The sequence below is a fragment of the Muntiacus reevesi genome, chromosome 20 (assembly GCF_963930625.1).
Source record: "Muntiacus reevesi chromosome 20, mMunRee1.1, whole genome shotgun sequence".
Classification (NCBI taxonomy): domain Eukaryota; kingdom Metazoa; phylum Chordata; class Mammalia; order Artiodactyla; family Cervidae; genus Muntiacus; species Muntiacus reevesi.
Window position 1 is genome coordinate 21,088,496 of NC_089268.1, and position 23,803 is coordinate 21,112,298.

At 44.8% G+C, this 23,803-nt stretch overlaps 1 protein-coding gene across 1 annotated transcript in view; it reads right to left on the reverse strand.

Annotated features, from left to right (window-relative positions):
• Positions 1-283: 283 nt before the first annotated feature.
• Positions 284-23,803, reverse strand: part of RCAN2 (regulator of calcineurin 2) — a 268,922-nt gene continuing 245,402 nt past the window's right edge. Inside the window, exons 3-5 of the mRNA XM_065912961.1 lie at positions 23,388-23,561; positions 22,178-22,349; positions 284-2,843 (exon numbers count right to left, since the gene is read on the reverse strand). Coding sequence (XP_065769033.1) covers positions 2,683-2,843; positions 22,178-22,349; positions 23,388-23,561 — 507 coding nt within the window. The 3' untranslated portion in view covers positions 284-2,682. The remainder of the gene's footprint in view (positions 2,844-22,177; positions 22,350-23,387; positions 23,562-23,803) is intronic.

A 23,803-nucleotide genomic window follows, 5' to 3' on the forward strand; every position in this document is an offset into this window, starting at 1 on the left:
ATCAAGCTGGCTGAACTATGACAATAAACAGGGGTGTCTCCCAGACCGCTTATCAGAGCCCGACCCACCTCTCCAAATTCTTCTTCTTTCACGACCTGCTGCCAACCAGCTCTGCCCACTCCCCTCCTCCCCCGCCCCCTCCCCCCTCCCTTTCAGGAAGAGCTGAGTTCATTTCATCTTTTGATAACGTCTTGGAAAGACTAGAGACTGAGCCTCCCTCCTCCACAATAACCATCAGATAGATCCAATTCAGGCAGACAACACAGAAATTACACTACATGAACAGAGTCATTCACCAGTTATATTTGAAATCTAAGCTCTTTGAGCTATACACGTGCACAAATGATTCAGTTGGTGGGAATCTTCCCCTCCCCCTCCACAGTTAAACTTTTCAAACAAAATAGAGCTGAATAGGCTTGCATCCTGTGGGTCAGGGGGACACTGAGGCAATTCTGACTTTCACGATGCTTGGAGGGGAGTCTAGTCTGTTTCCTCCCCATCTCCTGGGATATGTACCTCTCTCCACCTCCCCAAACCCAATCTCATGAGAGAATTACTTGATCTGAGATAGATTAACATCGACATTTTGCAATAAGTGTGGCCAAGACTAACCACCTGTCATACACTCCACTGAGTTTTTATTTTTTGATGACACACAATTGTCATTTCAACTTTGACTAAATTTGGTTGGAAACGTCTGATGGAACTGTTTTGAAACACTGGAAAGTCATTTCCAAATAGTTTCTCTCATCCAGATTTCTCTAGAATCTGCCTTTTTTGGAAAATTCTGAGCTGTTTAAAAAGTCAAAGAACCCACAAATGATCGAGTCAGCACAAAAATGGCTGAAGCCTGTAGTTCTCAGCTTGCTTCACTAGAGGGCAGCATTCTCCACTATTAGGTCTAATCTTGTTTGTCCATGAAAACCCAAAAACCTCCACAGCAAAGGAAAGTCAAAGCGTTTGCTTATTATATACTCCTCAGACTTTATTTTTCAAAGGAGCCTTCGTTTTTCTTATGGAAACTCAGGATTTTACAAGCAGCGCTGTCCTCAGTTTCATCTGTACTGTGTTCAGTACTATATTGCTATATTCACAGTAAAACGGACTTTTATTTCTGAGTAATCAGTCTAATGTTTTCAGTTTCTGATGAAACTAGCATACACCTTAATCAAAAACCACAACAATCCTTCCATCAGGTGGCTGTGTTACTGTTCTCGTGTGTTTTTCTGAGGCTTGGGTAGTGACAGTATTTCCCCACTCCGTTGTAATTGACATTTGCATCTAAAGAAAGTCACTGAACGTACAGGAGTAGATGAGGCCTGGCACATTGAGCAGAAGGTAATGGTTCTATAGGTGTATCTTCTGTAATGCACTTTGGGCTAGAGAAATAGAAAAATCACATGTAACAAAACAAATACGTTTTTGAGCAATATGAGCATTGCATGAGTAGGACTTGCACACACATTTATGGATCCATCTTTCCCTTTGAACATGCTCAGCAGCTGCTATGTTGATTTAGCTGCATTCCAACTGCCTGCAGCTGACACTTGCTTCTTCACTTTATTTAAAAACAACTGGTCTTGATAGCAAAGATGTTGGCTAACTGTTTATATATTGGCAAGAGAAGTTTTGTGCCCTTTCAAAATTCAGCATTATACATAATAGAGTGTAATATTATCAGATTACCTGTATTAATATATGAATGCATTCATAAGCAATGCACATATGTTTTAAAGCAGCTAATGGCTGAAGAATCACTAAATAAAAAACATCCAGATTTTTAAAAGCACAGCTGAAACATTTGTACAAATATACAAAGAGAAGGAAAAAAAAAACAAAACAATCGTTCAGACACCATGAGACTTTTGTAATAAATAGGTTTGTCTGAAATCGGTCTCTATCACCCTGGACAAGCCTCCCCAAGGAGGCTGGGAAAGATTGACAAGGGAATCATGTTTAAAATCTACTGAGGGTTATCTTTGGGGCCAAGCTCAGTTTTTCCTCCAGAAATTTTCACAGAGCTATGAAGTCTTTGACTCCAAAGAGTGACAATTACCCAGACTTGTTCAGCTGGAGGACGCTGATAATTTTGCTAACCTAGATAGGACATGACTGGATGCTGACAATCGGTGACTTATAGTGTATCTTCAAATCACAAAAATAAATGCTGGTGATCATGCATGTCCTGGGAATGTTGGGATGCAGAGGACTGGGGAGACCAGATAGGGAAATCTCATGCAATCAAAGTCAAGTTTACTTATGGTCCTACTTAAGTGGCCAGGAAGAAAAAACAACGCACACACATCAGAACTGGGACTGGAACGGTTCACAAACAACACAGGAGCTATTTGTCACTGATGTCTCCGGCTTGGATCCACATGAGAGCATGAAGGTATATAGGCTGTGCTGACCATTTAATAAGAAAATACTACTTTTTTTTTTTTCCTAGAACCTCCTAAATAATGGATTATACTCGGTGGGTATGATATGATCAGGAAACTTATCACCTTTTCCTAGCCCTTTTGTCCGAGAGGCTTGATTACAACGAAGGAATTTCAAACAACCAAACACCCAGGGATTTAAAGGCAATTATTTTTTTTTTCCGACAAACAAACAACAGGGAGAAAAAAAAAAGCATGGTAAAGAGTAGACGGATATTCTCTTGGAGGCGGAGTGGTGAGCTCAGTTGGACACGGAGGGCGGCGGGCCAGGACGTCGGGTCTGGATGATTTTTGGCTTCGGGGATGTCTTTGGATCCTCTTCCTCCTCGATGTCACTGTCGCACACATGCACGACGACGCTGGGGGTGGACTCGGTCCCTGCGTGCAGCTCATACTTCTCTCCTACAAAGCAAGTGGAACGGGGATGAGAAGGTGGGAGGGAACTCTAAACTGATTATTTGATGAAGTTTGTTTAGGAAGTGAGGGGGCATTTTAACATGTCTCGAGAGATACTGGGAGATGGTGTCGGAAAGCAGAATGGGATGGATCTGTCTCCATCTCAAGTCTACCGGCTGTCACCTGGACAGCCCCTGGCAGGCCCCCTCACCTCTCTAAGCTTCAACTTCCACTGCTATAAACTTCAAAATGGCAATAACAAGTCTGAAGGGTTGGGGTGATGACTCAGTGGGCCCAGCTGTAAGTTACCCGTTTCTCTTCTATTTCCCAGCATGGCTGCTAACAGCTAACCTTGAACCCATCCCTTCACTCCATCATCTTTCGGAGAAGGTTCTCCAAGTTCTCCTCCTTCTGGACAATTTCCTAAGGTGAGAGCTGCCCCAGACTGGAGTAAGGTAGGATCCCCACTCATCTTGGATCTGCCATGGTTACCGGGTAATGGGGTTATCAGATGATAGTCAAGGCCCCTCCCGTTCCAAGAGTCTATCGGTCTATATTTGACTGGCTCCTCTTGCGATCACTTCACTAGTAGCCGACTGACCTCCTGTCTGTACCTGTTTGCTTTCAGGAAGTATCTGGTGAGCATCTCCCATGGTCTGACACATCGCTCATTACAAGACATAGTCAAAACCACTGGCGTCCTTCACACGAGCACAGTGCAGTGACGGCACGTGGACACAAAGTGTCGCAAAATGCAATGCTAAGTGCTAGGGTGGTGATATAAGTCAAGGGTACCAAACTGCAAGGAGCAAGTAACTCTGAAAGGCTTCCCCATGGAGGCGACAGCTGACCTGGGTCTAAAGACAAGTAGAAGGCGTCCGGGAGGGGACAGGCACAGAGGACCTTATCAATTTACACGCTCTTAACTTCTCAGCTTAACTGCTGACACACTTTTTTGAATCTTCTTCCGACATCCTCTCCTTCGTTTCCCATCCTTCATGAATGGGAAACACCCAGAAGCAATCTCTCCCAGAGACCCACCTGGTCAGCGGCTTTCCAGATATCCCTGGATCGAGTCATCATTTCTTAGACTCTAGGACAAAAGACTCTGCATCATCTCCCATCAGTCATGACAGCCACGTTTTTATACCCATCCAACCAGCTACTTTTATTTGCTATGCATGCATGCTAAGTCGCTTCATTCGTGCCCAACTCTTTGCTACCCCCATGGACTGTAGCCCTCCAGGCTCATCTTTCCATGGGATTCTCCAAGCAAGAATACTGGAGTGGATTGCCATTCCCTTTTCCAGGGGATCTTTCCAACCCAGGGATCAAACACACGCCTCTTGCATCTCCTGCATTGGCAGGCAGGTTCTTTTCCACTAGCGCCACCTGGGAAGCCCTTTATGTGCTATAGTCTCACCTGGTTTCCAAAGTCCCACCCTCCTTCTAGGATCAAAGCCAGACACCGCCCAATCCAGGTATCTGGCCTGTCAGCCTCGATCTGCAGTGGACAGTGCCCTTGCAGATGGCCAGTGCCAGGCTAGCATTTCTGTGCTTCTGTGCACACCTTGGTGAGCATCAATGGTGAAAACAGAGAATGCTTACAAGGCATAGTTTTAAGTTTTGTGCGACATTAGGGAACGAGTAGCACTGATAATGCCATAAGCATTAAGGTGATGCTGGGAACGATGTAAGTGTTCAGAGTCAGCTGCTGGATGGGTTGAACTGCATCCCACCCCTCCCAAGATGCTGCAGTCCTAGCCCCCAGTATGTATGACTGCGACCTTCTTGGGAAATAGTGTCTTTGCCAATGACTAAGTTAAAATGAGGAGATGAGGGTGGGCCCTATTTCAAAACGACCAGTGTCTGTATAAAATGGGGAAATTAGGATGCCTGCCTCATCCAAGGAGAACTCCACGTGAAGACCGGAGTTGTGTTGCCGTCATCTGCGGATCGACCAGAAGCTACAGGAGAAGCCTGGACCAGATCCTTCTCCAGCACCTTCAGAGGGAGCATGGCCCTGTCGACACCTTGATCTAGGACTCCTAAACTCCAGGGCCTGAGGCAACACACTGCTCTGTGTAAGCCGCTCGGTTTGTGGTCCAGTTATGGCAACCCTAGCAAATGAATACAGCCAGACCCTGCTAAGGGCGTTCCCTCTCTGGTAAGAGTCAGAGAAGTCGTAATTGGACTCCCCTGCCCACCGACATCCTAGATGAAGGCACTGGGTATTTCACAAAAATGAAGTGTGACACTTCCAGCACTTCCCAGGAACTTGGCAAGCAGCAGAGGGGGCAAGAACTAACCCAAACCACAGAAATACAGCTCATAAAGACTCTATAGGTTAGAGTCAAGACTGGGTGAAACTGTAGGTAGAAAGAGTTGCATCAATGAGGTTGACATCTCTGATACGGTGAGATGACGGGGCCAGTTTAGATTCAGGAGAGCAGAGTGACAAAAACAGGGGACAGGAACAGAACTAGAAGGAGATATCTGTGTGGGTTACTCCTGCGAGGCTTTGCTTCCCCACTGGGGAAGAGGGATGGACAGTCTACTAACTTTCCTGTAATCGACTGTAAAGTTGGTATTCTACGCATACACGTAGTTGTGATCTACACACTGTTGCAACTCACAGATCATTTCATTGTGTTTGCTCCATTCTCTTTTACAGCTTGCCATTTTATCAAAATCCCACGGGAGAAGAACCACTGCAGATGCAGCTAAGGAGGGAAAGCTCAGTGCAGCCGGTTCCACCTGAGAGTTTCAGGAGAGGCTCTGGGTGACAGGTGGGCAGACCTGGGTGGTGGCTTCTTTGAAAAGTGGTTTTCAAACACCTGTCAGTTTATTGGGTTGTTTGCTGGAAATAGAGTCTACCAGCATGAGGATGCAAACCTGCAGCTGGGATGCAGCGGCATCTACTTTGGTACCCAGCACCCCCAGGTGCTTCTCTGTGTTTCAGCAGGTCAGTGGCCATTCCTATACGGTTTGGTGTGGTAGGCAGGGGGCTGCGGCCCTGGGAGGATGCTGGTGTGCAAGTAGTTTCCCCCTCCCTTCCTCCACTCTGCATCCTAATTTTTTTGTTGGAAAATGATAACAGTGAGGGGAGAAGGTAACAGAGCGAGGGATGCTGATGATGCAGAAGGGAGAAGCCATCCCAGATCAGCTCTGCAGCTCCTCCCAGCCACCAGCACTCATTCATCTTTGGCATCTCATCTTTGTTTCTGGGAGGACAGCAAGATTCTGTGGACAGGGATGAAGGTCACCATTCCCAGGATTTCTACAATTTTATCTCACCCCCAACCAGGACATTTTGCAAATCTAAATGACAGACACCTTCAGACAAGAGGCAGAGAAAGAAATAATTTCTGAGTAATCAGATGAGGTAGTTCTTGTTTTTCTGCACAGGATTTCTTCAACACTCTCACGTTTAGAGAAGCAGTGCCTTTCGTAGAGACACTAGTGGCTCCTGTGGTCTCATCGGCAACGAATGGATGGATACAAGGGTGGATACAAGGATGAAGTGGGCGACAGTCTCTCATCCTCTGATGAACAGATGACAAAAAATGATCTGCCATGGCAGATGGAGACCAGGCGACCAGGGATGAGATGGTGACAGCAGGGACCCCGGCCAGGGGACCGACCAGACGCTCCCCCTTGCCTCGTCTATTGGAAAGAAGCTAGCTTTCAGACCAAAAAAAAAAAAAAAAAAGTAGTAAAATATACATAATGAAGGTGTTGATGAAACCCTTTCTTTGCCCTGACTTGGATAAAGAACATTCTCTTAGAGACACCTCTAGTTGCAATGCATATATCCATTCCCAAGGAGATGCTTACCTCTTGGACCCAATGTGCTGGGGCCACACTTGGGATGGGGATCAGGCACAAGCAGACACCCTGAGCAGGGTAACTTTCACGTCGAGTTAACAAAGTCAGATTGCTTGGTCGTAGAGCTGTTTCACTGCTGTGACCCCATTAACGCTGACATTTCTCTGTTCTATTTTTGGAAACTTTCTTACTATCAAAATCCAGCAAAGCCCAACAGCTGCTGAGAGTCCACAGAATAAAAGACATAGCTTTGGTTTTGCTGGATTGACTTGTTCTGTTTTGGGCCTTTTTCTCCCTTCGGGCTTCAGCTAATTCTTCTACCACAAAAGCTGACGTCAGTGCCGTCACTCTACTTGGGGACCCACTGGGGTCAGGAGGTGACAAGGAACCCATGGGACAGCCAAGCAGACCAGCGTGTCTTTTCAAGGACACGCGAGCCAAGGCTTGCCCTTCACATCCTTATCTCTTCTAGTCTGTATTCAAACTGTCCTTTCCCTGTGGGAGGAAAGGAAGCCAGGGCCAGAAGCTCACAGAAAAGGCACAGATCAGAGTTTTCTACCTTCTGCCTCTGAGAAATTCACACTCTGTGAATTTCCAGCAAGCACATGCAAAATCCTCTGGCACGTGGTCACACGTTAAATTCTCATGCAGGTCTTCAGAACTGTCTAGGGCTTGGGCATTGCTGAAAACAAACATAGCTAAGTTTTAACTTTCCAGCTAAGCTGAAAACTACTGGAATAGGGCAAGTATCTGTCCTATTTTCTCTGTGCTCTCGGTGCCAGGACACAGGAGGCGTCACAGACACATGCCATCTGCCCAAAACACAGCAGTAGCTTCTCACTAAGCCCTTTGTGAACGCCAGACCGCAGCTCTAAGGGCTTCACACAAATTGGGTATTTAATTACAACAGCTCTGCAACGGGGGTTTCATCAGGTCTTGATGATATGGGAGGACACTGAGATCACGCAGGTCATGAATGGCAAAGTCAGGTTCAAGGTCAGGTCTGCCTGACTTCAAGGAAGGTGCTCATAACTCCTCTCCAGTTCTGCCTCTCACGATTCTACTGTTTTCAAATTCTACAAGAAACTACTGAAACAGAGCCTAGTTTTAACTTAATATTCTTTCATGGCAGCTCATGTTTTTAGTGAATGTTTGTTCTCTAGCTAAAGTGGACTACTTATTCCTTCTGCATCTTGTCTTTTGTTTTCGGCCAGTTGCTAGTTACTCTAGGTAGGGCTTCCTTGCCAGTGAGTCTTCTTTGAAGACAAAGCTTAATACATTATAAAAATAAAAGGGCTATAAATTATAGACTGAGTTAATTTTCATGTCTTATGGTAACTTTGGGATTCCCAGGTGGTACAGTGGTAAAGAATCTGCCTGTCAATGCAGGAGATGCAAGAGATGTGGGTTCGATTCCTGAGTCAGGAAGATCCCCTGGATTGGAAATGGATTGGAAATGGCAATCCACTCCAGTATTCTTGCCTGGAAAACCCCTGGACAGAGGAGCCTGGTGGGTTACAGTCCACGGGGTCGCAAAGAGTCGGACAGGCTGAAGAGATGCTGCAAGTTCCCACCCCCTAATATTTTTTTTATTGTAAATTTTTTTTTTCAAGAGGAGGCAGCAGGCACAGTTCCGTCCTGACCTATGGGGATAAGTAAAATGGAATTTTCACAGGCTGCCTGTTGAGGGGTTGAACACAGAGATTGAGGGAAGGGTATGGCATGATTTGAAATGTGTTTGAAAGGGTTCACATTTGGATTGCCCTTCCTTTCAAGTGTTAGGTTGGGACTTGATAGCATGTGGCAGTGAGGGGAGGCTCACAAGCCCTGGATCATCCCTCCCTGGTCAACTGTGGAGGTGGAGGTACCTGGCCCCGGTCCAGCTGAGACAAGCCTGGGACCCGGGCCCGCTGGCTGCAGGACTGCCACGCCTGCACCTGGACAAACCTCTCTCCTCCAGCTACAGAATACAAAGAAAGTGTAGGGACTAAAAATAACTGCATGTATGCAGTTATCCCCTAACTGGGCATATATGCAGTTACTTTTAGTCCAAATTTACAATAAAAAAAATATTAGGGGGTGGGGGCTTGCAGTGTCTCTTCAGCCTGACCAAGGCTGGAATGGTTTTACTCCTGGAACTTTCTGTTTTCTTCTTAATCAGATAAGAAGGGCTCTTAATCCAGGCTGCAGAGTGGCACTGAGCACCCAGCACAGCCTGGCTCCATGTCCAGGGGTCCTGCTGCAAATGCTCTCGGCACTCCCCTTAATAAGCCGTCATCCATTCTTAAAATTCAGTCTAATTCAGACGAACAACTGGCACCTGCTTCTTCCCTGTTTGCTTCACAACTCACTGAGTGTTAGATAAGAAATAAGGGAGACGAGTAATGCCAGCTTCGTTTCCGATGAAAGGTTAAAGCTGAGAAGGTGGCTGAGCTGAGTGACAGTCACGGAGGGCTCCTTAATAGTGAAACCCAGGGGATTCTCTGGCGATCCAGTGGTTAGGAATGGCTACCCAGTCCAGTAGTCTGGAGAATTCCATGGACAGAAGAGCCGGACATGACTGAGCGACTTTCACCGATAAATACTACCATAGTGCAACTAGCGTGCTTCTCAAATATGCCACACTCTCAATAGTGTCTGGAAATGTGGTGGGGATTTCTTTTCTTTTTTGACTGTTATAGGGACTGGGTAGACTGTGGATACTGGCATTTAATAGGTGAGGACCAAAGATGCTAAATGTACTCAATGTGTAGGAATGTCTGTTCCAAAATATCACATCGAGAAACACTGAGCTAGGAGCTTAACATAGGCACTTATGTTTCAGTAGACTAAGATACGGCTTGAAAATCAAGTGACAGTAAGCAGGTAACACATACTAAGCATTTACTATGTCCAGAGCTGGATAAGTAGATGCACAAGGATTATCTCATTTGATGTTTGCAACAATCTAATTTTATGGTTGAGGAAGCCAAGACACAGAGAGGTTAAAAAAGTTGCTCAAAGTCACATAGCTAATAAAAGGTGGAGGTGGGATTCAAACTCACATCCTGAGGTTTAACTATCATCCTAAAGCATGGAAAATGCCTCTTTTCATGTTGGAGCTTGACTGACAGCTACATATTACATCTTGTCTTTTTTTTGGCTCTGCCACGAGGCATGCAGGATCTTAGTTCCCTAACCAAGGAAGAAACTCGCACCCCCTGCAGTGGAAGTTCAGACTCTTAACCACTGGTCCACCAAGGAAGTTTTGACAAAATCAAAGAGGACATGACCCAGGGCAGAGGGATTTACTGAAACTTTGAAAAATCACAGCTATGGGAATTCCCTGGTGATCTAGTGGTGAGAATTCACCCTTTTCACTGCCGTGGCCCAGGTTCTAACCCTGGTCAGGGAACTGAGATTCGACAGCCACGGGATGTGGTCAAAACAAAATCAAATCAATTCACAGCTATTTGCTAGTCATCAATTCACGAGATCAGTCTGAGAGTGGAGAAAGAACCACTTTTCTAAGTGGAAGTGGGAAGAGGGATTTGGGATTTAAAAAAATAATCTAGGGAGGAAGACATATCAGAGAGAGGAGTCCTTTGCAAAATTTTTCTCGGATTGCTTTCTGGTTCCATGGGCTCATATTTAAAGTTTGGGAGAAAACTGCTGGAGATAGACTCAAGAGCGGACTGATCACTGGAGAGCAATTCGATCTCTTTCCTTTATGCAGCTTCTGTCGAAGAACGCCCTCTCAGCCTAGGAGGCAGAGGGGATAAAGCAAAGCATAGACCAACTCCAATATTTCACTGGCAGTTCCAGGAACAAATGCATGTGAATAACAACCACCACCACTAAGGACACGCAACTCATTCTTACTGCTCGGTAGACTGTTTCAAGTGTTGTACATACCTTAATTCACGCACAGGCAGAGGAAACCAGAATCTCTGAGGATGTCCTGCTAAACAATACTGCTCAGAGAAAAATGACCATGGCATCCAGCATGAGTTCAGTAATGTCTACGTATCAGGCACTGGGCTACATCCTTTACAAGTGCTACTTATTCCATCTGCATGATGTGCTTGCAATTTGTCAAATTACCACCATTTATCAAAAAAAGGAGAGGTGCAGAGGGGGAAGCAAATTGCTCCAGGTCCCCACATAAGTGGTGGAGGTAGGACTCCAATGGGGGTCCCCTGAGTGTCAAAGCATGACATCCCCTGCGAAGTTGAGGGATGAGTTCAGAAGGGCATAGAAGAGACATCAGGGCAGCACCTCCCTGCCTCAACGGGTCTGGAATAAGCGCATGTTAGGAAAAGATTACTGACATGAGAGATCTGAGGTCTTTTTCCTTACCCACCCCCATCCTCAGGCCTGCCCCTTCTCAAGGTAGGAGAACAGAAGTGGTCTTTGGTAAGATGGAGGAGGGGCGGAGGGAGAGAGAGGGAGAGGGAAGTGAGGGGAGAGAGGAGAACGATTCCATGGTTTTGTTCTCAGAGGTGCTCCATTTCCGTAAAAGAAAGCTTGCCTCACACTAAAATGGCTATCATCAAAATGCCTTGCAAATAACAAATGTTGGTGAGGATGTGAAGAAAAGGGAACCTGTGTTCATTATTGGTGCATCTGCTATGGAAAACAGTATGGAGGTTCCTTAAAAAACTAAAAATAGGACTACCCTAAGATCCAGCAATTCCACTCCTGGATATTTATCGAGAAAAAATAAAAACACTAGTTTAAAAAGATACATGAACCCCAATGTTCACACAGCATTATTTATAGCAGACAAGATGTAGAAGCAACCCAAATGCCCATCAACACATAAAAAAGATGCAGCTGCTATATACATACATATATATATGAATATTACTCAGCCATAAAATAGAACAATTCTGCTATTTAGAGCAATAGCAGACAGAATTTTATGCTTAGTAAAATGTCAAAGACAAATACTATATGATATCATTTATATGTTGAATCTTAAAGAAAAATGAATGTATAAAGCAATGTATACATTTACAATATATAGCAAAACAAAAACTGACTCACAGATACTAAGAACAAGCCAGTGGTTTCCAGTGGGGAGAAGGAAGGGGGTGCAATATAGGGGTAGGGGATTAAGAGGTGCAAACTACATGCATAAAATATATAAGAAATCAGGATATACTGAGGGCTTGCAGGTGGTGCTAGTGGTAGAGAACCAGCCTGCCAAGAGATGCAGGTTCGATCCCTGGGTTGGGAGGATCCCCTGTAGGAGGGAATGGCAACCTACTCCAGTTTTCTTGCCTGAAGAATCCCATGGACAGAGGAGCCTGGCGGGCTACAGTCTATAGGGATACACAGGGTTGGAGACGACGGAAGCAATTAGCGTGCACACGAGGATATATTGAACAGCACAGGGAATTATAGCCATTATTTTGTAGTAACTTTTAATGGAGTGTAATCTATAAAAACACTGAATCATGATGCTATTCTCCTGAAATTAATACTGGAAATTAACTATCTTTCAGTTAAAAAAAAAAGGAAAGTTTGCTTATCTTCTTTGCATTTCCCTCTAAGGCTGGATTAAGGGGCCATTTATCTTCATTCCCTCCTGAGTCATTTAGGACCTGGAGGCACTTGGTGTGGACCACAGACAGAGGCCTGAATCAGTGGTTGGGACCAAGGCATGGAACCCTGGGGAGAGGTGAGGGACCGAGGGAGCCACAGAGGGAGAAGGTGGGAAGGTAAAGAGAAAGCCGGGAGTCTGTGAGGTGGGGCTTGGGCTCCAGGGATGAGAGCAAAGTGCAGACGTGGGGAAGAGAAGAGTGTGCTTGGCCATAGTATCAGGAGGTCCCCCGGCCTGGGAGTGATCACCCTGTTCATCCTTTCCCAGGATTAGGGGTCTGGCTATGGGAATAGCTATGGATGTGCACCCACTTCCAAGTCTTGGTTCTGTGTCTTTTCTGTTTTTCTACAACGTGCACGTTTTACCTGTGAAATAAGGAAGCACTTCCTATTGCTACTCAGTAATGACTGAGGATAATTGTGGAATATAGACTTAGAAGATAAGCCCTTTTAACATATTTTCCCCCCAGGGAAAATTCTTCCAAAGGAGGTGGAAAATGAGGAGTGCACGTCCCTGGCTCACAAATGTGCATCCCTCCCATGGGGGGTGACGTGCGGAGACTGTAATAAATGGAGCCCAGGGACTGGCTGTTTTATTTGCTTTTCACGTCTGTGATCAGAATACAGGAACTGTTGAACAAGAACTGGGGCTTATATAATGGTCATGCTACTGGCACCCCAAATATAGGTGTTCATCTATATTTTAAAAATGGAATTTTTCGCTACCTCGGAATCAATGAGCCTGGAATAGAAAATGTTTCTTCCTTATAAGTGACATGAATTAATGACATTTATTTTTCCCTTTGGGGAGAAACAATGTACACACAGAAGCAAACCAGCAAAACTGCTTTACCATGGCATGTTTTGATGGACAAGAATTTGGAAAAAAAATCTAAATATAGCCAGTGTACTTGAAACTCGAGCACGATTTTAAGCCCTCCTCTGCAGTTAACTAAAATTGATCTCTCTAACAAGAGCTAAAAATAGCAGGAGGAAAAAAGGGACCAGACAATGACTTTTCATATCTCTGCCTGCAGGCATTTCCAGTGACAATGAACTTGACCTTCCAGAGCCATCCTAGAGAGCAGAACAGGCTGGCATTTTATATCCCACCTCTGACTGACCACCCATCTAGTGCCAGGGACATCTCTATTTGCCATTTTGCTGATGAGTGCAGATAAGCTGTTTTGCTGGGCTGGGTTTTGTTTGACCTATTTTGTTTAACATCCAAAAAGAACAGAGGACTATACTCTCTCTGGAGTCAGGAACAATAGGCATTATAAAATAAACAACAGAAAATACCCAATTCATTCTCCACCAGAACAAAGCTCATTTTATTTTGTCCAGGGCATTGATAAATGATGTTCTGTCTGCTGTGCTTAGGTGCTTAGTTGTGCCTGACCCTTTGCGACCCCATGGACTGGAGCCTACCAGGCTCCTCTGTCCAGGCAAGAATACTGGAATGGATAGCCATTTCCTTCTCCAGGCTGACTTCCTGACCCAGGGATTGAACCTTGGCCACCTGCATTGCAGGTGGATTCTTTACCATTTGAGCCACCAGGGAAGCTCTGGGCTTCTGTAAATTCACCAGGGACATTAATATAAATTTTAATTTATATATATATATATATAATTAATTTATATATACATATTCTGTTTCAGAATCTTTTCCATTTTAGGTTATTACAAGATACTGATTATAGTCCCCTGTGCTTTAAGTAGGTCATTGTTGTTTATCTATTTTATACATAGTATTGTGTACCTGTTACACACACAAACTCTGCTTATTTAACTTGTATGCAGAGCCCATCACGCGAAATGCCAGGCTGGATGAAGCACAAGCTGGAATCAAGATTGCCGGGAGAAATATCAATAACCTCAGATATGCAGATGACACCACCTTTATGACAGAAAGTGAAGAAGAACTAAAGAGCCTCTTGATGAAAGTGAAAGAGGAGAGTGAAAAAGTTGGCTTAAAACTCAACATTCAGAAAACTAAGATCATGGCATCTGGTCCCATCACTTCATGGCAAATAGATAGGGAAAATTGGGAATAGCGAGAGACTTTTATTTTCTTAGACTCCAAAATCACTGCAGATGGTGACTGCACCATGAAATCAAAAGACGCTTGTTCCTTGGGAAAAAAGCTATGAGCAACCTAGACAGCATATTAAAAAACAGAGACATTACTTTGCCAACAAAGGTCCGTTTAGTCAAAGCTATGGTTTTTCCAGTGGTCACGTATGGATGTGAAAAGCTATAAAGAAAGCTGAGCACCAAAGAATTGATGCTTTTGAACTGTGGTGCTGGAGAAGACTCTTCAGAGTCCCACAGACTGGAAGATCAAACCAGTCAATCCTAAAGGAAACCAGTCCTGAATACTCATTGGAAGGGCTGATGCTGAAGCTGAAACTCTAATACTCTGGCCACCTGATGTGAAGAACTGACTCATCGGAAAAGACCCTGATGCTGGGAAAGATTGAAGGCAGGAGGAGAAGAGGATGAGATGGTTGGATGGCATCACCAGCTGAATGGACATGAGTTTGAGCAAGCTTCGGGAGTTGGTAATGGACAGGGAAGCCTGGTGTGCTTCCATGGGGTTGCAACGAATCGGACACAACTGAGCAACTGAACTGAGTGTGTGTCTGTTAATCCCAAACTCCTAATTTATACCTCCTCCAATCTTTCCCTTTTGGTAACCATAAGTTTGTTTTCAATGTCTGTGAGTCTGTTTCTCTTTTGTAATTTTATTTGTGTCATTTTTTTAGATTTCATGTATAAGTGACATCATATAATATCTGTCTTTCTCTGTCTGACCACACTTAGTATGATAATCTCCAGGTCCATCCATGGCGCCATAAATGGCATTATTTCATTCTTTTTTCTGGCTGAGTATATTCCCTTGTTTCTCTATACCACATCTCTTTCACTCGTTCATCTGTTGACAGACACTTGGATTGCTTCCGTTTCTTAGCTGTTGTAAATAGTGCTGCTATGAACACTGGAGACCTGTGTCTTTCTGAATTACAGTTTTTGTCTTTTCCAGATATATGCCTAGAGGTGGGATCGCTAGAACAGGCGGTAGTTCTATTTTTAGTTTTTTAAGGAACCTCCATACTGTTCTCCATAGTGGCTGCACCGATTTACATTCTCACCAACACTGTTGGAGGATTCCCTTTTCTCCACACTCCCAGCATTAACTATTTGTAGACTTTTTGATGATGGCTATTCTGACTGGTGTGATACTCATCTTGCAATTTTGATCTGCATAGAAAGCTTCTTCTGTTTTATATAGACCTGTCCTTTAAAAAGAACAGAGGATGGTGAATCTGATCCACATGTCCTGCTTGACATTAGAGGAGAGCATCAAACTCGCCTTAAAGAGCCAAGACCCTGCATATGCTTTGGGAAATGCCAATAAGCAGAGAAATGAATTCTAAAGAAACAAAATGTCTAAGTTGGCCTGTATTTTTTAAAATATCCTTTGGCAACAATCTGGAATTGCTTCTGGAGAAATAATTCTGTTCTTCAAGAGATCGCCCTGGTTTTTCAAAAACTTTGCACTCCTTAAGGCAAGGGTGCTGGCTCCATTAATCCTTTCTGTGTCTCACCAGGGGCAGAGGGACATATTTTAACTTACAAGCTGTGTAGCCTTTGGCAAATTACTTATCCATTCTATGCCTCACGTTCCCCAGCTGTATAAATGAGGAGAATTATAACACCTTCTCTTAGAGTCGCTGCGAATGTTAAATGAGATAATCTATTTAGTAAGGTGTTTAGAACAGTGCCTGGCACACAGTAAGCCCCATATATCAGTTTTAGCCAGTTTCTGTTTACATTTTCCCCCTAATTTATCTATTTTACTTACTTTCTGTTCTGGATGAAAAACAGAACATATGGTCATGGAGACAGTGGTTAAAAATGTTTGAAACTGTGCCTCTCCTATTTTCCAGACTATGATCCTATTCTCACTAACACAAACAGAACAAAGAGATGCTTCCCCAGTGTTACGTGGCCCTGGGCTCACACCGAAATCCATTAAGGATTTCAAAGGAAACCCACAAGCTTGGATTTGATCATGGTCCTTCTGTGATCGCACTGTTCCCACCATGCTTGTTTCAAGAACCTCTTTAGAAGCTCTGGGGAGCATGACTTGTCCCTCTCTGGAAGAGAGTCACCCGTGTTCCTTTCTTGAAGAACAAGGTGCCGTTTCGCCCCTTCCTGTCTGATGCAGGAACTGTGTCCTCCCTCTCCCATTTATCCTCCATGAAAGGGTCTAAATAACACGTTGTTGCCTTCCATTGGCAACTACACAAGTGTCAAAGCTTCCACAAGCCAGCTGGTTTGCCAAAGTGATCCTGGACCCGAGGGCCATATGACTCCAGACCTCTGCTCTGAGATGCTCTTTCTTTAGACTTTTCCTCAGCATCCTTGTATTTCTGCATCCCTTCGCAGTCACTCAGCTGGACCAATTTAGCACCATTAGTCACTCCTCGGAAGGAAGCAAAACTCCACTCCTTTGATCATTGGAGTTGCTTTGCTCGCATTCTAATTTATGTCTCTACTCCTGGAACTAAGGTAGTCATCCTTAACATGGAATGACTTATAATTTGTTACTGAAATGATTCTGCCTAAGGATTAAAAATGAATTTTATGAAATCATTTTTTTTTTTCTAAATGGAAATGCTGAAAGTCCTCTTGGTGGAGAAAACACTAATTTAGTGCTGCCTGACTCAGTCTGGCTAAAGTCATAAAACAGCAACAGTTTGCCAGTGAAGAAATTATCTCTGGGGGTAGGGGGAGGGGCAGGTGGTGGTGGGTAATAGGTCTGATTCATTCATTCATTCATTCAGTATTTATAGAGCATCTACTATGTGCAAAATGCTATCAGGCACTGGGAATACCAAAATGAATAAAACATGCATTCTCCCCTCAAAAAAGCAGGGGAGACAGAAAGATGAACAATAGAAAATTACCAGAAGGGGAAGTGAGCATTTGTGGGAAGCGGCAGGGGACCGAAGTAGTTCCCGGCCATGGCACCTGGTTGGGGCGGGGGCAGAGCTGTGGGTCGGGGGACTCAGTGTGTGGTCCTGCTCTCATCACTGCAGCCGAAACAGCGGCCAGAGGCCCAGGCTTCTACTAGAACCTGAGTGAGATTTTCAGTTCAGTTGCTGGATATAAATCGTTTATCTGTGTGGAGTGTAGAAGCCTTAAGGACACCGGGAAAGGACATGTGGATAATGAAATGAAAGAGAAACAACCTTAAACTGCAGACAAACAATGGAGAAAAAGATAAAGAGAAGACACCCAAACTGCAGCTGTCCTACGGGACATGATGTCAGTCAACTGTAAAGAGCAGGAGACCCTCCATATTCACTCTTGCACACACTGCACACAGGCCTTCATTTACACACTTATCAGGCCCTGGGTCAGCCTTTCTGGAAGTTATGATGGTGTTAGAGGTGACTGTCAATGCAGGTTTGGGTTACACATTCTGCCCATCTCAGAGCAGAGACGGCCTAAAGCCCATCCAGGCAGCCAGGGTGGGTTCTATCCTTAATAGAGGCCATTGAATCTGGCCAAGTGGTGATCAGAAGAGCCAGGGACATTTGTCTCTGCCTCCAACTAGCTGCGTCACTGTGGGCAAATGCGCTCACCACTCTACTGCTCAGTGGTCTGATCTGAAAAATGGGGACATTAACAGAGCCTATGTCTGTGTTGACTGCACAGCAGGATACTTCAAAGCTGGTAGATTTACTTGGTGAAGTAAATTTACTCCAAGATTTACTTGGAGAAGACTCTTCAGAGTCCCTTGGACTACAAGGAGATCAAACCAGTCAATCCTAAAGGAAACCAACCCTGAATATTCACTGGAAGGACTGAAGCTGAAACTGAAGCTCCAACACTTTGGCCACCTGATGCGAAAAGCAGACTCGTTGGAAGAGATCTGATCCTGGGAAAGATTGAAGGCAGGAGGAGAAGGGGACGACAGAGGATGAGATGGCTGGATGGCATCATCAACTCAATGGACATGAGTTTGAGCAAATTCCGGGAGATAGTGAAGGACATGGAAGCCTTGCGTGCTGTAGTCCATGGGGTTGCAAAGGGTCAGACATGACTGAGCGACTGAACGACAACAAAAGGGAAGGTGACGGTCACAGGTTAAGCCATAAAATTAAGGCAAAAGGCATGCATTTTTAACACTATTGATAAATTACTCACAATTCTAAAAAGAAGCCCTCTTTTTTTCTGTCTCTTTAAGGTCACTTTCTTCCTACTTCCTTGCTCCTCTGTACCATGCCCTGTGAGCATTCCTTCTGAGGCCTGATCCCACTGCCTCCACTCCTGCCTCTGTCAGCCCCAGGTTACACTGGTCCCCGGCACTGGCCTCAGACCGGGGACTCGGCTCCACGAGCCAGTGAGGTGGTCTGAGACTTGCACTTATATTCCCTTTGCATCATGTTCTGTGACCATTAGCTATAGATCAATTTTCTTTCTGGCTCTAGATTAAAAATGATTTGAATTTACTGGATTACAGGCTCCAAGTGAGTGGACCTGAGGCCAGCTGGGATCTGAAAGTCTGCCTTAGCCTGGGCCTTCTTTATAGAGAGTGAAATAGGAAGGGTACTGCCGTGGGGCCCTGGTCCTGTCACTGGCATCCTTCCTGCTTCCCTCTCAAGGCCTCAGGCTCCCCTCCTGTGAAATGCAAGTTGGCAGTGATCCCCTAGGTCCTCTAAGTGTGCTCAGGTGCTCAGTCATGTCCATCTCTTTGTCTCCCCATGGACTGTAGCCTGCCAGGCTCCTCTGGCCATGGGATTCTCCAGACAAGCATGCTGCAGTGAGTTGCCATTTCCTCCTCCAGGGGATCTTCCTGAACCAGGGATCGAACCTTCGTCTCTTGAGTCTCCTGCATTGGCAGGCAGATTCTTTACCACTAGCACTATCTGGGAACCCCTAGGCCCTCTAGCCAAGACCTCAGTGATTCTATGTAGAGCTCTGTTTGCTGACGTTCAAAACAGATGTACAGATGTCAACTGTGTTGTTGTTAAAATCCTGGCAGTCAAGCCAGCAGCTTGAAGGATAGCAGTTTTCATGGTCCTGCTTTTAAAGTGTTCTGAGTGGGACTTCTCTGGTCGTCCAGTGGTTAAGAATCCACCTGCCAATGCAGGGGACTTGGGTTCGATCCCTAGTCCGGGAAGATCCCACATGCTGAGGGCAACTAAGCTCCTGTGCCACAAGTACTGAGTCTGTGCTCCAGGGCTGCAACTCCTGAAGCCGAGTACCCTAGAGCCCTTGCTCCACAAGAGAAGCCGCTACAAGGAGACACCTGCACATCATGACTAGAGAGTAGTCCCCACTTACTGCAACTAGAGAAAGCCTGAGTGCAGCAATGAAGACTCAGCATGGCCAAAAAGAATTGATAAATAAAATTAAAAGTAAAGTATCCTGAAATGACTGTGGGAAATGGGTCACAGACTTGACTTCAGCAGACCTGATTAATTTCACACACTCTACAACATTTGCACATATCACACACAAGGCTCTCTTGGGAGTGGTGGTGGTGATTTAGTCACTAAGTCGTGTTTGACTCTTGTGATCCCATGGACTGTAGCCAGCCAGGCTCCTCTGTCCATGGAATTCTCCAGACAAGAATACTGGAGTGGGTTGTCATTTCCTTCTCCAGGGGATCTTCCCGACCCAGGAATTGAACCCGGGTCTCCTGCATTGCAGGCAGATTCTTGGAGAGAGTCATGGGATGGGAGTGCATATGCTCAGAATTCCTGTATGTGGACCAGACTTTCAAGGAAATCACAGTGCACAAACATCTCCCTTATTATTGCTTCTTTTATCAGCCCATCTTGGTAGCTGGATACCCCCTGCTTCTCAGTAGTAGAAACCAATAGCTATTTTAAAGGCTCTGAGAAGCTGAGTGACTAGACAGTGATTACAAAGAAACTCCCCAAAGACATTGCTGTTGAAAATGTTGTAATCTAACTTTAAGGCCACACATGGGACAGCCAGTAATTCTCTTGCAGGAAGTAATTATTCATCACGTCAGCCTCATATCAATCTGAAGACCCAGTAGGATGATCAGCTTTTCCGGAATTGCCTGGGGATTTCTTGGTTTTGGCATCACAAGTTCCCAGGAATCCCCTAAGTCTGAGGGCACCAAGACAGTGGGTCATGCTCATACTCAGGATTCTTAAATTTCAGAGTATGCAACAAAAGTGGAAGTGAAAGTCAAGTCAGTCATGTCTGACTCTTTGAAACCCCATGGACTGTAGCCCTCTTGACTCCTCTGTCCATGGGATTTTCCAGGCAAGAATATTGGAGTAGGTAGCCGTTCCCTTCTCCAGGGGATCTTCCTGACCCACGGATGAAACTCTAGTCTCCGGCATTGCAGGCAGACTCTTTACCGTCTGAGTCACCATGAAAACCCATATGTGTTATTAAAACTTGAGATTTCTGGGGTGAGAGATACTAATGCCAAATGTTTTCCTTATCTAAGAAATACTGGTAAGAACTTATTATAAATTTATCATCCCTGGTATTTGGCTACCAATGGTTCTTGAACTCATCTCCACATCAGAATCACCTGGGGAGATTTCTTTTTAAATATTGATGCTTGATTTGATCCAAATCAGTTAAATTAGAATTTCTGGGATGTGCACTCAGCCCCCTTTCACACTGTGAGAACCACCAGTACAGGCAGCAGATACAATGACTATTATTTACTTTCAGATCTTCGGTGCTTACAAGCTCAGGTGCCACCTGGTTGTGGCCCACCAATTTCCACCATTTCCCCTCTTGGTATAATATAGGAAAACTACTTTGGAGTACAAGGTGGCACCATCAGCTGAAACTGAGGACAATACCACTTCTAGGTATAAAAACACAGCTTTTGGATAACTGCGTAAGAAATACGTACAAGAATGTTAACTGCAGCTTGGACTGTAATGGCAAGAAACTGGAAACTATCTAAATGGCCATCATCAGGAGAGTGGATGAATACCTAGTGGTAATGGACTTGCCCAATGGAATACTGCACGATAGTGAAAATGAGAGCATCCAAGCTACAGGTACCAACATCAGAGCAAAATGACCATAGATTTTTTCTAAAGTTAGAGGCTAATGTGACTGGCTTCCCTGGGCGTCTAAGAGGTGTCACTTCACAGATAGATTGTTTGGTAGCCAAGGATTCCTGAGCATACTGTGGCATCAGTTAAACAAGGTTGCACAGTCTAGAAGCCTTGTGCCAGCTGGTAGAGCTCATTTTGCCTGTTTTTCAATCTTAAAATATCTGCATTGCAATCCAGAAGCTGGGACTGACGTTTCAGTGCCAGTTCCTGAATTGCTTTTGAACAGGTACAAAGTCTGATGCTGCGTTTTCATTCATCATCCCTCTGGCTGTCTACATACAGAGATAAACTCATTAGGAAGGCAGATGTTGGACTTCCCTGGTGGCTCAGTGGTAAAGAATCCGCCTGCCAATGCAAGAGACACATGGGTTCGATCCCTGGTCCCGGAAGATCCCACATGTTGAGGAGCAACTAAGCCCGAGTGCCACAGCTATTGAGCGTGTGCTCCAGAGTCTGGGAGCCGCAACTACTGAGCCCACGTGCTGAACTTCTGAAACCCTTGCACCCTAGAGCCTGTGTTCTGCAACAGGAGAAGCCGATGAAATGAGAAGCCCTCCCACTGCAACTGGAGAGTAGCCTTGCTTCACCACAAGTACAAAAAAGCCCGCAGAGCAACAATGAGCCAGCACAGCCAAAAAGAAACATATAAATCCACATTTAAAAAATTATGAGAAAAAAAGAAATGCAGATGTCACAAGGAAGCCAGGATTTTAGGATGGTTCATCTTGTTCGGCTTTTCTAAGCAGCTGCCAAATGTTTATTTCCAGACAGGGCCACAGAACTTACCTGGTCCTAGTTTGGCCACGGCATAGAGGAGGTCATAGTTAAGGACGGGTGTGGCATCACTGATGGGCTGCCAGCCGACAGGCGGAGAGGCAGGGGGTGAGATGAGGAACTGTTTGGCAGGCTGTGGTGGAGCCAAATGCAGTTTGTCTCCGTCTGTCTCTGGAGTCTGAACCTTTCAAACACAGGAGAAATGAAGGCGCATTATTCATTTTGGCTTCAGATATGCCGTGCAGTTCCACTGGGATGCAGAGCCTGGCCTTTAGCCTGTGACAAATGAACCAATGAACCAGGCTGCCATAATAATGACTACTGACCACACACCACGGGCTCAGTTATCTCACTTGATTCTTAAAACAGTGGATCTCAGCCTTTAGCTGCATAAGAATGACCTGGGAAGCTTACTAAGACAGAGTGCTGACTCCCACTCCTGGAGTTTCTGAGTCAGTTGATGGGGTCAGGGTCAGAGAATCTGCATTGCTAACGAATTCCCAGGTGATGCTGACGCTGCTGGTCCTCAGACCTTTCTTTTTCTTCCCTTCTTTCTCTCCCCTCTGTGTCCCTCCCCTCCTTCCCATCCTTCCTTCATATCCTTTTTCCTTCCTTCCATCTATCTCTCTCCCTTCTTCTCTTTCTTTTTTAATTGAGGTGATATTCACATAACTTGAAATTAAGCCATTTTAAACTGAACAATTTCGGTGGCATTTAGTCTACGCTCAGTGCTGTGCAATCACCACTCCTATCGAGATTTGAGGTACTTTTATTGCTCCAGAGGAAGCCCTGGACCCATTAAACAGTTACTACCATTTCTGTCTCCAGTAGTTGTGATGAGCCCATTCTTATTACAAGTATTAGCTGGTCTTTACTGGGCATTTATTTACAAAATGCTAAGCACTTTAACACACAATAAGTCATTTAATCCTCATGACAGTGTAAGGAGTATGCCATCATCCCCATCTTGCAGATGGGGAAACTGAGGCCCAGTGAGGTTATATAACTTGCCTAGTTTAGAACCAAGGCTATTGTGGGCCCTCAGAGCCTGTTTTCTAAACCACTGTGTTGTCCCTGCCTGGGAACCATGATATAAATTTATTTTTTAGTGAATTACAGACTACAAAGCAATCTGAAAGTAGCAAGGGATTCATTTACATTTTGAAAAGGTAAAAAGACAACATAGGGCAGATGGATTAACTCTGGAAAAGAATGATCTTACCTGGGCGAAGTAGAGTTTTAACTTTTTCCCTCTGAATTGGGTTTCATGAAGCTCTATCCTGGCTCGGGCTGCAGACTTGGGATTGCTGAAGTTTATTCGCACACGTCTGAAACTCTTGAACAGCTGGAACGTCACACAGTCATCGTAAGTCCGGAACAGGCCCTCAAATTTCTCCTGATAAAAACAAACACAGAGGAAAATCCATTGGTCACATATCTTGTCCGATGCCAGACCTGGCAAAAACAAATGAGCAAGTAAATAAATAGGCTCTTCCTAACATAAAATTCAAACAGAACTCTGTAACATATTTTTTCCATCTGTTGATCTGTTACCAGGTGGTAAACATGCCTGTGGATTCTGTCATAAGGTTCATAATCTGGGTCCAGGGATTCATAGGGAAGAAGTGAATGGGGTTG